Source organism: Brassica rapa, chromosome A09 (genome assembly GCF_000309985.2).
Source record: "Brassica rapa cultivar Chiifu-401-42 chromosome A09, CAAS_Brap_v3.01, whole genome shotgun sequence".
Classification (NCBI taxonomy): Eukaryota; Viridiplantae; Streptophyta; class Magnoliopsida; order Brassicales; family Brassicaceae; genus Brassica; species Brassica rapa.
In genome coordinates, this window is record NC_024803.2 from 32,581,104 (window position 1) to 32,592,930 (window position 11,827).

An 11,827-nucleotide genomic window follows, 5' to 3' on the forward strand; every position below is an offset into this window, starting at 1 on the left:
GAATACTTATTTTTCTATTCTTTTTTTTTGTCAACAACTTATTTTTCTATTCAATATTCGTTTTGTTTTGAAACTAACAAATATTTTGCATTCAATATTCGTTTTTATTAAATAAAACTAATTTGTATCATGATCATGAAGCATCGAAGTACTAACAAAAAGAAGAAATTTTAATTTTTTGCTTTGTACCAAAACATAAGGATTAACAATTAAATATTGCATTTCTTAGATTTGATATGCCCTTCACTTCAGATTACATTATTATTTAATTATTATAATTCGTCAATATTTACTGTTTATTAAATTAGCAATGGGTACAAAGTCAGTTAGTAGATTTTTTTTTGTTTTTTGAACAATACTTATTTTGTAATATTTTTATTTAAAATGAATATTAATTTGAAATGAAGAAATTAAAAATATCAAAATTTATACTGATATGCTTTATTAGTGTATAAATAGAAAAATTGGATAAAACCTTGTAAAACAATTAAAAATACAAAAATAGAAAAATGAAGAATAAAAGAAGAGGGTGGGGGAAGGAAGCACTCGTGCGGGTGCGGGAGGACGTAACGGCGTCCCAATGATTGTCGACATGAGGCAAGCAGAACGTGGGAGGGCGCCACGTGGCATGTACACGTGTGGGAGGTGAAAGTGATATGACGAGACGAGAGTGAGCTGCGATATAAATGCTCTTACCAAACATTTAGAGCATAAATGAAGTGGATTATGTAGTAAATTTTGCAGTGGGGTTAGAAATAATCTTAGTTCTCTTCTTAAAACCACCACCACTTTTTTCTTTCATGAAAAAGCAAATTTTTTTTCCTTTTTGTTTATGGCATTATCATAAACGAAATATATGATTATTATTTTATTTTTTTGTAAACATTTTTTTTAATTTAAATAAAAGATCAAATTTTTTACAAAAGTCATAGACTGATATATTTTTGTCCGAAAAATATATCAAAGAAGTAAAACCCAACAACCTTGTTTAAAGCCCAAATAGGAAGCCCAAGAGTGATAGAAGAGGAAGCGCCTTAATTTCCAGCATTGGAGATTTCAAAGAGAATCAGCCATTCCGAAACCAACTTTGCAACATGGTCGAAGATCTTGTGGGGTTGGAATTACGAAACGATTGGAGCTTGTTCCTTAGTTATCTATCCAGAAGTTTGAAGACTTGATCAGTCGATCAGAAAATATGAGAGTAAAGGTGCACATTTATTTCTCCCCAAATCCAGAACAAGGTTGATTGCCATGCAAGAAGGGAGAGAAGCCTTTGCGGTAGTGGTGAAAGGAGAGTAGTCATTTGGCCTGCCAACTTCGATGAGGTGTGAGTTGTAGTGTTCTTGCTACCTTTCCCCATAAGTCGAAGCTAAAGTTACATGAGAAGTAAAGGTAATCTCGTGATTCCTGATGCGAATTGCAGAGCAAGCAACAATCATCCACTTGAATCCCCCACTGTAAGAGCATGTCCCGTGTCGGGTTCCTGTTCTGGATCACTAACCAAGTATAAAAGCTGTGACGAGGAACGGCCCTAGAGATCCAAACAACAGTATACAAGTACATGCACGCATCACGTATGTTTAAAATCATATTTTTTCTTGCAAGACAAAAAGAGAGAAAGGTTCGTAGCATATGTATTATTCGTCCATTTAAATTATGTATTTCATTGCAATACAGCAATAGAAACAAGTGTACAAGAAAGCTTTTTTTTTTGTTAAAGTGTGTCAAATATTTTTAATACTTTACATTTCGATTCAAAGTATCGGGTTAGAAAACGTTTTGTTTTTTGTTTTTTTTTTTTGAAAAAGGTTTTACGTTTTGTTTTTTTATGTGTACGGTGTAATGGTATACTCTTAGCACCAAAAAACCCCGGTATAATATGGTATCCTCAAAATAACAAAAGCTCGTAATTTAGTTGTTTGTATTGATGTTGTAGATGTGATATAATTTAAATTGACACAGAAATATATGTACCTGTGTGTGAATTGTAGAATACTCAAACATAATTTGGAATTATGTAAATTAGTAAAGTGAGTCAAGACTGTGACATACAAAATTGTTCAGCAATTCTATCGTTTGATGGATGCTAATTCTACCTCATGCATTGTTCTACTTCATGATTACATACACATACGATCATGTACCGTCTAAATCAAATTAGAAAAAATTAAAATTTAAGGTTAAGATGTGAAGAAGGGGTGCATGGAGGTTCCCCCACATCGACCTACAAAGTTATGATTGAAATTCAATCATTGCTCACGAGCGCAACAACCGGTCTCCCGCTCTTTGATTCATTTCTTTATCTCTGTCATTCCAAATTTACTCGGTATATGTTTATGTATTCACACATCAAATAATATAAGCCCACTACTTTTGAAACTAGTTGCTCACAATGTTTGACTCTTTCCCTTCTATGTTCTTTTTTTCCTTTACCTTTTTTTCAGAAAGACTTTGCTAGAATGATTATAACGAATACAATTAATTAATAATGATAAGTCTCCTCTTTTATTACTTTGATTTCTTTTCTTTCTCTTCTTTCTCTTTCTCTTTTGCGTATAGGTGGTTTTTATAAGGGACCAATTGTATAATCTCTGTTAAAATATTCCAGAGAAGTACTATTGAGTGAGTTTTGTCTTCACGGATTCACATCAAATACAAAGAACTTTGCATAGACTTGTTTATAATTGTATATTTTCTTCTGACTTTTCCCAACCTAATCATTGACTTTGTTTATAAGTGCATAAACAAAAAATAATCATGCGGAGAAAAAAAAAAACTAAAGGAACAGGAGGGAAGAGGCTAAACTTAAGATAGAAGTCCATAAACTAGATGATGTTTAAGTAAAAGAAAACAAAACCTAAGTGTATCTATGGTTAATGGCAAACATTAGTAAGACAAATTCTAGATTGTTTATGAAAAGAAATCACATATAACCACGCTCTGTATTTGACTGTAGTAAAGAAAAAAAGACATTACAACGATCAACATTAGGCATGGGCGTTCAGTTCGGGTCTTATCGGATCCGAGTCCTTCAAATCCTAGATATTTAGATCTAATAGAGTAATTAGAATTTGTCGGTTCGGATCATGCCGGGTCTATGTCGGTTCGGTTCTTAGATATTTGGACCAATAAAGTAATTAGAATTTATCGGTTCAGGTCCCGTCGGGTCCATATCGAATCGGAGACTAAATGAGAATTTAATTTTGAACATTTTTTTAGAATTTTTATACAAATATCCTTATACTAGCTTAAGACCCGCGCAATTACGCGGGATAAATGTTATATATATAAATAATTGTTATATAGTACTATTTATTTGTATTCATTTACGTATTATGTATAGAATTAAATTAGATTAAGCACATAAATCAAAACAACACATTTTTTTTGTTTACAATATTTTTTTTAAATAAATCAAAACAGTTGTTTTATTAATTTTATATGGTATATAACTAAATTTCAATGACATGGACAAAATTTCTAATGTGCGATTTTTTGAATGCAAATTTGAAAATTAAAATATTATGGTTTCAATACTTTTTCAATACAAATTTATAAATTATCATATTTAAGTATTTTTTTATGCTATATAGTTTAATTTTAAAATATATTAATATATAATATGAATGTCTAGTAAATGAAATCTCATATTCATACGATTTATGATCGTTTGTATCTTGTTATTACCAAAAAAGTTAAACCATTGATCACAAAATTTTAGTGTGAAACATTTAACGATTTTAGCAATTTATAGTCATTTTAAAGATTTAAAAATGTAATATACAAAATTTTTTTTATTATTATATGGTTAATTTGGTTGTTTAATATCTTTTAATAATATAAAATTAAAAAAATGAGGTAAGACACAAAAATTGTTATCAAATATTTATTATTCATAATCATTAATTGCCATATATACGTTAATCATATTAGACAATTCCGTAGCTTTTATTTAAGAAAAGTGTAAAAATAATCTTTTGTACACTATTTGTCAATTTAATAGTTAGTTTAATAAAAAATATAATATAAATTAAGATGGACTAACCTATTTTTCTAATAATTCTGAATTTCATCATCGTGGCGACACGTGACTACAAAATAATGTTGTAATGTTTCTCAATTAATATATAAGGGATTAGTTATTTTGTGAGATAGTTATCAAAACTTTAATGTGATCATGTGGTATTTCAATAGGAGTCGGACTTCAATTGTAGTTTTAGTTGATATTTTTTTAATGAATTACTAAGTCCAAACATCTCACATGATCAATAGTAGGGCTGGGCAAATAAACCGAACCCGAAAATCCAAACCGAATCCGATCCGATAAAAATGAATCCGAACCGATCCGAACTCGACGTAAATACCGAATGGATCTTGTTTTGTGGTATTTTGGGTTATGGGTATTATCCGAACCGAACCCGAATCTAAATGGATATCCGATAGAACCCGAAACATTCAAAACCTCGAAAAGATCTTGTACTTAACATGATCTCAATTCCTAATATGTATCCAAAATACATTAAGAAATATTGAACATCTAAAATACTTATCTATTACATGAAGGTTGGTGGTTCTATTACATGAAGGTTGATGGTTAAAGATGGCCGTTGAATCTTGAAGTATTTAGATTTAAATTTTGTTTTCGTTAAACAATATTTCTCATTTCATGAGAATTTGGTTTTCGTTTTATGCTTTTATTTATTTGGTTTTCTTTTTATCAGTAAATATGTTTACTTTTCGTTTGATTTTGAATGATCACGGTTGATGTTCCTTATTTTTGAATCGATTTTACTTAAGTTTTGGTTACAAAATAGATACAAATCAGGTATTTTAAAACTGAAGAACCGATTTTACTCATGTTTTGGTAAAATAGGTATAAAATAGGTAAAAATCAGGTACTTTTAAACCGAAAAACCGATTGGGACCCGAACCCGAAAGTATATTGGGTTGTACCGGTTCTTTGAAGATTCACTAACCCCGACCCGAACCCGATAGAACCCGAACCGGTCCCGAACCGAACTTTCATATAATCCGAATGGGGCTGATTTTGATGAACCCGAAAAACCGAAACCCGATTGGATAAAACCGAAACCCGATTGGGACCCCGAATACCCAGGCCTAATCAATAGAAACAGCTAGTATAAACAAGTCATGCTACTATCTTGAATCAGCACTTAAACGGGTTGTAATATAGCCAAGGCCCATCATTTTTCGGGCTTAAAACCAGTTGAAATGGGTTATAAATAGGTTATTAATACAAATAATAACGCATAATCAGATTAAATTTTGGGTATTTGGAGTATTCCATCAGGTCTCAGATTTGGGTCGGTCGTGTCTAAGAACCGCGAGTCATTTACAACAAGATTCAATGGGGCAAAATAGCATTACCCGATCTGACCAGTTTTTGAATCGGTTTGGGTTTTGGGTCCGGATCAAATACCCGGACCTAACAAACATTATCTCAATATATAAAAAGGATTAACAGAGCCATTTTAGACTTTTGGACAATCAAAAAGCTTAAAATCGCTACTTCACTGTTGGTGGGTTAGATTGGGCTTCTGTATTTCATAAAATTTCCATTCGGTCCACCCTGGACACGGACAAACCTGTTTTATCTTCAAGCATCAAGAGTCTTTCTCTCGAGACTCTTCCACTTCATCTTCTTCAATGCCAGATTTTTTCCTCATCTTAAAGATGTTTTGTTTCACCTCTCCTTGATACTTCTCCTGTATAAACTCTATGTCTAAACATAAATCTACCTACCGTTGTTTCTCTAGTTTTCTCTCTGGTTCAAGAATCGAGACAACGCCGCTACCGCTGCTTCTTGACGCCGGCAAGGCTAGAGGCCGCCGGCGTCGGGAAATCTGCTACATCTTCCTCATGGTTTCTCTCGCTCCAAGTCAAAGCTCTCGTCTTGTTTCTTGCTTCGCACTTACTCAATCAGTTTCTCTAGATCTGGGGCCGTCGAAACTGGAGCAAACCTTCGTGGTCTCTGCTCAGGTTTTCAAGACCACCGGAACTGCATCCTTCACCGGGGTCTCCCGAAAAAGCTGTACAAGGTCCACCTTTCACCTCCTTCCCTACTCTGAGTTCGCCCTTCACATGTGCTTCAGATCTGAGAGGCCCTCCGTGGGATGTTCCGGATCTGAGCTACGCTCGGATAAAGATCAAAACTCAGCCATAAAGAACACTTCAGGCCACCGCAGTGCATCATCTTTGAGTTATAAACGGGGTTCCGTTTCTCTTCTCGGCGGCTGCTCAACCCCCAACATTCCAAATATCATAGCATTCTCTCCTCCATCTTGCGCCACCGTCCTTCATCCCGACAACGAAGTGCTCCTTAGCTTTGCCACACACACCCTTGTCTACAAGCTCAGACCCGATGTTCTCCGTTCCAGCTCCGCCTCCCACCCCGGTTCTAGGGTTTCTCCAGCCAGGCTGGTTGTTAATGGGCCGAATTTCAATTGTTTGTGGGCCTGGCCCAGTACCACTAAAGAAGGAAGCGGCCCTTTGCTTAGTCAGTCAATACCCACTGCATACGAGAGTCAACTAACCACGGGTTTGATTATTTTGACTAGTTTAAAGAATTCTGAGGGGTTCCTTGGGATCTATATTATGTCCTTATTGTTATATCACTCTTATAGGATGAATTGTTCGGTGGATTCACTGACTTTGTTACCGGTACTATCATTCTCTTCTACAAGGGAGAGAATCTTATTACCATGCCTCTTTTCTGTGAAAGGAGATGATTCCTCGGGTTTAATACCGAGAGTTTGCTTCAACTTACTCACCGGTTTGCCACCTTGTGTAGCGGTCTGTACGGGGCCAGAAGGTGCAATCGAGACTACTTCGGTTTCTCTCGTTGGTGAGGGTTGGCTTTCAACGTCACAACATAAGGTGACTAAATCTCAGCTGTCGGACCGTGTCTTACATGCTTCCTCGACGCATTCAAGCTTTGTCTTGAATTCGCTGTCATCTTCTGATGAAGAATTATCATGTTTAATCTTAATTGCTGTTGTAGCTTATGTTTATTTTTCAAGAGGATGTTTAATTCCCTCTTGTTATTGTAGTTCTTCGAGTTGATTTAATGAAAAAAAGTTTGTGTTCAAAAAAAAAAAAAACATAAATCTACCTATCAATTATATTAGAGAACCGGTTTAGACTGGTTCGATACATTATTTATGTTAGATTGTATTTATTTATCGAACCAGTCTAAACCGGTTCTCTAATATAATTGATACTACCCTAAATCAAAATCCATGGCCATGAAATCCACAGCAAAATCTCAGTTTTCTACTGGAAATCTCCAGTCACCCATCTATTTCAAAGGCTATGGCGGAAATGATAGAAACCATGATCTGGAGGGAGATACGAGGAATAGGTGGTGGCCGAGGAAGAAGGTACTACTTGATGTGCGGTCAGAGACTGTTTGGAGGACACGAAGGCGGTGGTGGTGAGTTAGGAGGTGGAGTCAGGTACGAAGGTGGTCATTATCAACCAAAATGTGAAGGTACTCTCAGTAACATTGCAAATTATGATTGGTTAAGACAAACTGAATTAGACATCGTTCCACCCATTAGCCAGTTCCAAACACTTTAACAATTAGGACCATACGTGTATGGTAGATCTTTTGCAAACGATTTAACATTTTCTTGAACTGTGACTACCATTTTTTTCATTAAGATTTCTTGACCTCAGATACAAATATATCTTTGGCAGGAGCTTTTGCTGCTGCTATAATTTTTTCTGTGATAACCTCAGGATCCTCTCTACGATAAGCCCTTGAAGCTACAAAGGTTCCCGCTGATGGATCAGTTCGACTCAAAAAATGCAAATTAACATCTTCCTTTATTCCAGGGTAAATAACACTCGTTTGCTTTTGAAAATTATATTTTTCTCTAGAAAACAAAACTCTCTACTATGTATTCCAGTTTTAATTATAATATCATATATGAAAAGTGTGAGTATAATTAGTGATAAAGGAAATTCAAAACTATTGCATGACTCATTTTAGAAAGAAATCGGAAGCTCAAAACTCAGGTAGGTATACACTATACTTATATCTTTGAGATCAGCCTTAAAAAATGATGTACTTTGCTGCAGATAACATCAGTGGCTGGAGCAGAAATACATAGAATTGTTGCGCAAGTGTAAGGAAACTTAGATCACATGGACGACGACTCAAGAAAATGGTTTTCATAAAACTCTTGAAGAAATCTAAGCAGATAAACTTGGAGAGTGATAAAGAAACCAGATGGTGGTATTTGTGAAAGAAAGAACTTTGGTGTTATGAATTCAGCATGGAAAAATCAGATTTCTGATTGGCTATCAGAAATTTCTATAGACAAAAAGTGACGCAAATCTTTATGTCTTGGAAATAAGAAGTGAGTATGAAACAGAATTGGAAATGTAAATATCAAAGAAACCAATAACACTCCAAAATCGATTTAAGCTTCTTGGATCCAATGAAGAAATGTGTCCAGAAGATATAACTATACACTCAACTAGGGGTGTTAACCTTTTAGTATAAATACATCTCTTGTGAGAACTTTAAGCAAGAAAGTAATGACAGGTTTATGTTTCATCTTTGTCCTCTTCAAGCCTTAAATTTTATGTTCTTACTTTCATATAGTATGAGAGAATGGACAACGACATGGAGCTCTATTTGCAGCCCTCTTTAATATTTCACACAGTGTTACTATCCTGCTCACTGAGCGCAACTACATCCATTAAAAGTGTCAGTCTGAGTCTTCCTCTCATGTCAAGGCCTTCTCGGCTTCATAAATGGATCTTCCAGAACCTCTTGCTATCATCTCAATACCGAATATCAATTGGTCAGATTGAAGTTTCCAACACAGATCATCAATCATGGCCAGTGGCCATGCCATGCAAATATTCTAGGAGGGTAAATTTCACAATAAACTAGTTTTTGTAATATTTTCTCAGTTATTTTTTCTTAAAGAAATACATGTAATTTTTTCGTAAGAAAATCCACTGGGTTAAATGACCATCCTCCTAAAGAGCTGGCTCCGCCAATGGTCATAGCCTCATAAGGTGTCTTCCTCTATATTATTTGAGCTTCAAAGATGCATTCAAACCGTTTCCAAGATTGATAAATGGATGATTGATTACTTGAAATTAAAAGTTTATATGATTAGCTTAGCTCAGCTGGAAGTAACTTTGAAAATTGTTCCGAGGCTAACTGATTTTGTTGATAGCCTTGTCCGCTTGTCGTATGAAGCATCTCAAACCTACGTATCTCCTCATTTGGCCTTTCAAGTCTCAACAAATGACTCAAGCTTCCTTCAAAACAACAACTATACTCCGTACGTACTCATAGTATCAAGATCGTCGGGGAAGGAACAATCGCTTTGGGAGGATCATACTCTACATGGGAACCAGTGGCGGAGCCAGCATCATCTCTCGTAGGGGTCATTTATTAAAATAATTATATAATACTACTAAAAAAAAATTAAGATGGGTCAAAGTACATGTTCGAACTAGTGTCATGGGGGTCAAACTAATGGATTTCAACCAAATGTTCCAGCCAAAATCAATTATACATAAGCTAAACTCATTTATTTGTAGAAGTCATGTGGGTCAACTGACCCCCCTCTCCACCATATGGCTCCGCCACTGATGGGAACGTGGCTTTCATCAACAAATCTCGTTGTCAAACAACAACTCTTAGTCATCTGATTCATCAAATAAACCAACTTGTCAGTGCAATGAAATGCTACACCAACATTTTTTTTTATCGTATGTGATATTAGCGTTGTCAACATACGTGATAATCATCACTGAGTGGCGTTGGTCTCCATAAAATAACACTTTCTTTAGTTCATATTGTTGGAAGCTAATAAGTCCATCAATTAGAAAATTTACTAGCCAGTCTTAATTTGGATGAAGTAAACCCATAATCTGTGTTGGATTAACTAAAGTTTGGACTATTACCGATGCGTTTATTCATTCCATGATTAAGCAAACCTCGCCGCTGATTTTTGCTCTCACCAACGTAAGTAGCACTTAGGAACAACATTGGATCCTTCCTTTTGTCCACTAAACCAAATGGCCAATAATTAATAGCATCTAAATCTCAATTAAGAGACCTTTATGGTCATGTAAACAACAGTAAAATAATCTTCCGTTGTATCCTCATATGACGTTACAGTCAGAAATGACGGGTTTGAGACACCCATTTATTGATTTCTACTGCGATAACACGAAACCACCCATTTGCTTCTTGTATGTAATTTTCCATTAAAACGTTTAATTTTGTTAAGTAAGGTAAGATAACAGTAACACATGAGTTCGAACCAAGCATTTCTAGACCTAAAATAACATCCCCCCCCCCATTATTAAAAAAATGTATTTTCTACAGTTTTCATGCATATTGGAAATATAATAAGTATTTGTAATTAAATCTATTATTTCTTTTTACTATATAATTTTCAATAGCTATCAACAAAAATACTTGATTAATTTAAATATTTTCAATTAATATTTTAAGTTTTTTACAAGTTGTTATCTATAACTAATGGAGAAATAATTTTAAAATGTTGAAAATCTATTTTTATGCAACAAGCAAAAATGTAGATTTCAGCCCAATATTATCCATGCATGCATCTTTGGATTGCCGCTTGTGTTTTGGTTCTCTAATAATTAGATTACTAGATTTTGATCCGCGCTTTCAAAGCGCATATTTATTTTTGTTTTTTTTTTCAATTGAAAAATATTTAGTAAATGTCATATTTTCATATATTTGTATTTTATTTTATAAAAGACTTAAACTTTTTATTTTTATTTATTGTATTTCATTTTAAATGACTATTTATGTTAAAAAAAAATTAAACTTTATTTCTTTAATGAATTAAGTTGGTATAACTCTGATAAACTAATTTTATTATGTGGTTAATATTTTAATAAAAAAATACATACTTTTAATACAGATTTATACTTTTCAATGAAAAAATTCAGTTTTTTATGAATGATTAAATTATATTAAGAAAATAAAAAAATAATAATTAAGAATAGTTGAAAAAATTATTTGAACTTGGACTCAATGGCCTAAAATAAAAAAAATATGAGAATTGGATTTGATTTCTTAATCAGCCCAAATGGCCCAAGAGAGATCTGACGTGGGCTTGATCCAAAAAAATGACTCAATATAAATGTGTTATTAATATTACTTAATTACCCTTAATGAAACATGTAATGTTAGTAAAAAAAAGGGCAGCTAAGGTAAAAAGGACAATAGGATCCTGCTGTATAGATATGTTAACAAAACACATTTATGATTGATTCTAAAATTTTGGAGGCTATAAATATTTACTAAAGACTTTAATAATCTTCTAATATTTTTTTATATGTCAATGTGTCTCTATTTAATAGCATATTCTAACAAAATTCAAAAGGAGCAAAAACTATTGCTTCTTTAATTGCTTATAGTGGCTGAAGTCGCTGAACCCCTTTTTTTGTAGGAAATGGAATTTCAAAGCTGGCAAAATAGTGTTCTCTGGAATTTTGAGGGACCTTGTCACGCCTAAAATAATGTTACTATTTTAAAATTCGAATAAATCTGTAAAGTCAAACACTAGTTTTTGATGGATATTGCACTAAAAAGCTCCCTTAACTTTTTTTTTATCAAATTCAAAAGTAGAAAGATAACCAATACATATTTTATTGCAAAGATGATAATTAATTATTGTTAAAAATGTGTTATCTGGTTCGAAGTCTATAGAACGGTCCTGATGAACTTAAAATACACTACCGCCTACAGGTGATGGCATCTTAACACCTAAAATACTCAACGAAGCTTGTAAATCAA

The 11,827-nt window shown here is 33.7% G+C and overlaps 1 protein-coding gene and 2 long non-coding RNA genes across 3 annotated transcripts; 2 read left to right on the forward strand and 1 right to left on the reverse strand.

Moving 5' to 3' along the window:
* Nucleotides 1–5,682: 5,682 nt before the first annotated feature.
* LOC117128541 lies at nt 5,683–7,462 on the reverse strand. The gene is made up of 3 exons (XR_004451893.1): nt 7,245–7,462; nt 7,123–7,132; nt 5,683–5,755 (listed from the first exon to the last, which is right to left on the reverse strand). It is a non-coding gene; the product is annotated as an uncharacterized LOC117128541 (long non-coding RNA).
* Nucleotides 5,715–7,121, forward strand: LOC117128526. The gene is made up of 2 exons (XM_033281165.1): nt 5,715–6,559; nt 6,812–7,121. The coding sequence occupies exons 1-2, from the start codon at nt 5,740–5,742 to the stop codon at nt 7,081–7,083; spliced, it is 1,092 nt and encodes a 363-aa protein (XP_033137056.1). The 5' UTR covers nt 5,715–5,739; the 3' UTR covers nt 7,084–7,121.
* On the forward strand, nt 7,269–8,698 carry LOC103840970. Its single transcript, XR_627755.2, has 3 exons — nt 7,269–7,510; nt 7,720–7,858; nt 8,104–8,698. It is a non-coding gene; the product is annotated as an uncharacterized LOC103840970 (long non-coding RNA).
* The last annotated feature ends 3,129 nt before the right edge of the window (nt 8,699–11,827 follow it).

Excerpts from the sequence above, each read along its gene's own strand:
- LOC117128526 (XM_033281165.1), top strand. The coding sequence starts at position 5,740 with ATGTCTAAACATAAATCTACCTACCGTTGTTTCTCTAGTTTTCTCTCT. Across the intron at positions 6,560-6,811 it reads CGAGAGTCAACTAACCACGG|CGGTCTGTACGGGGCCAGAA; the intron begins GTTTGATTATTT and ends CACCTTGTGTAG.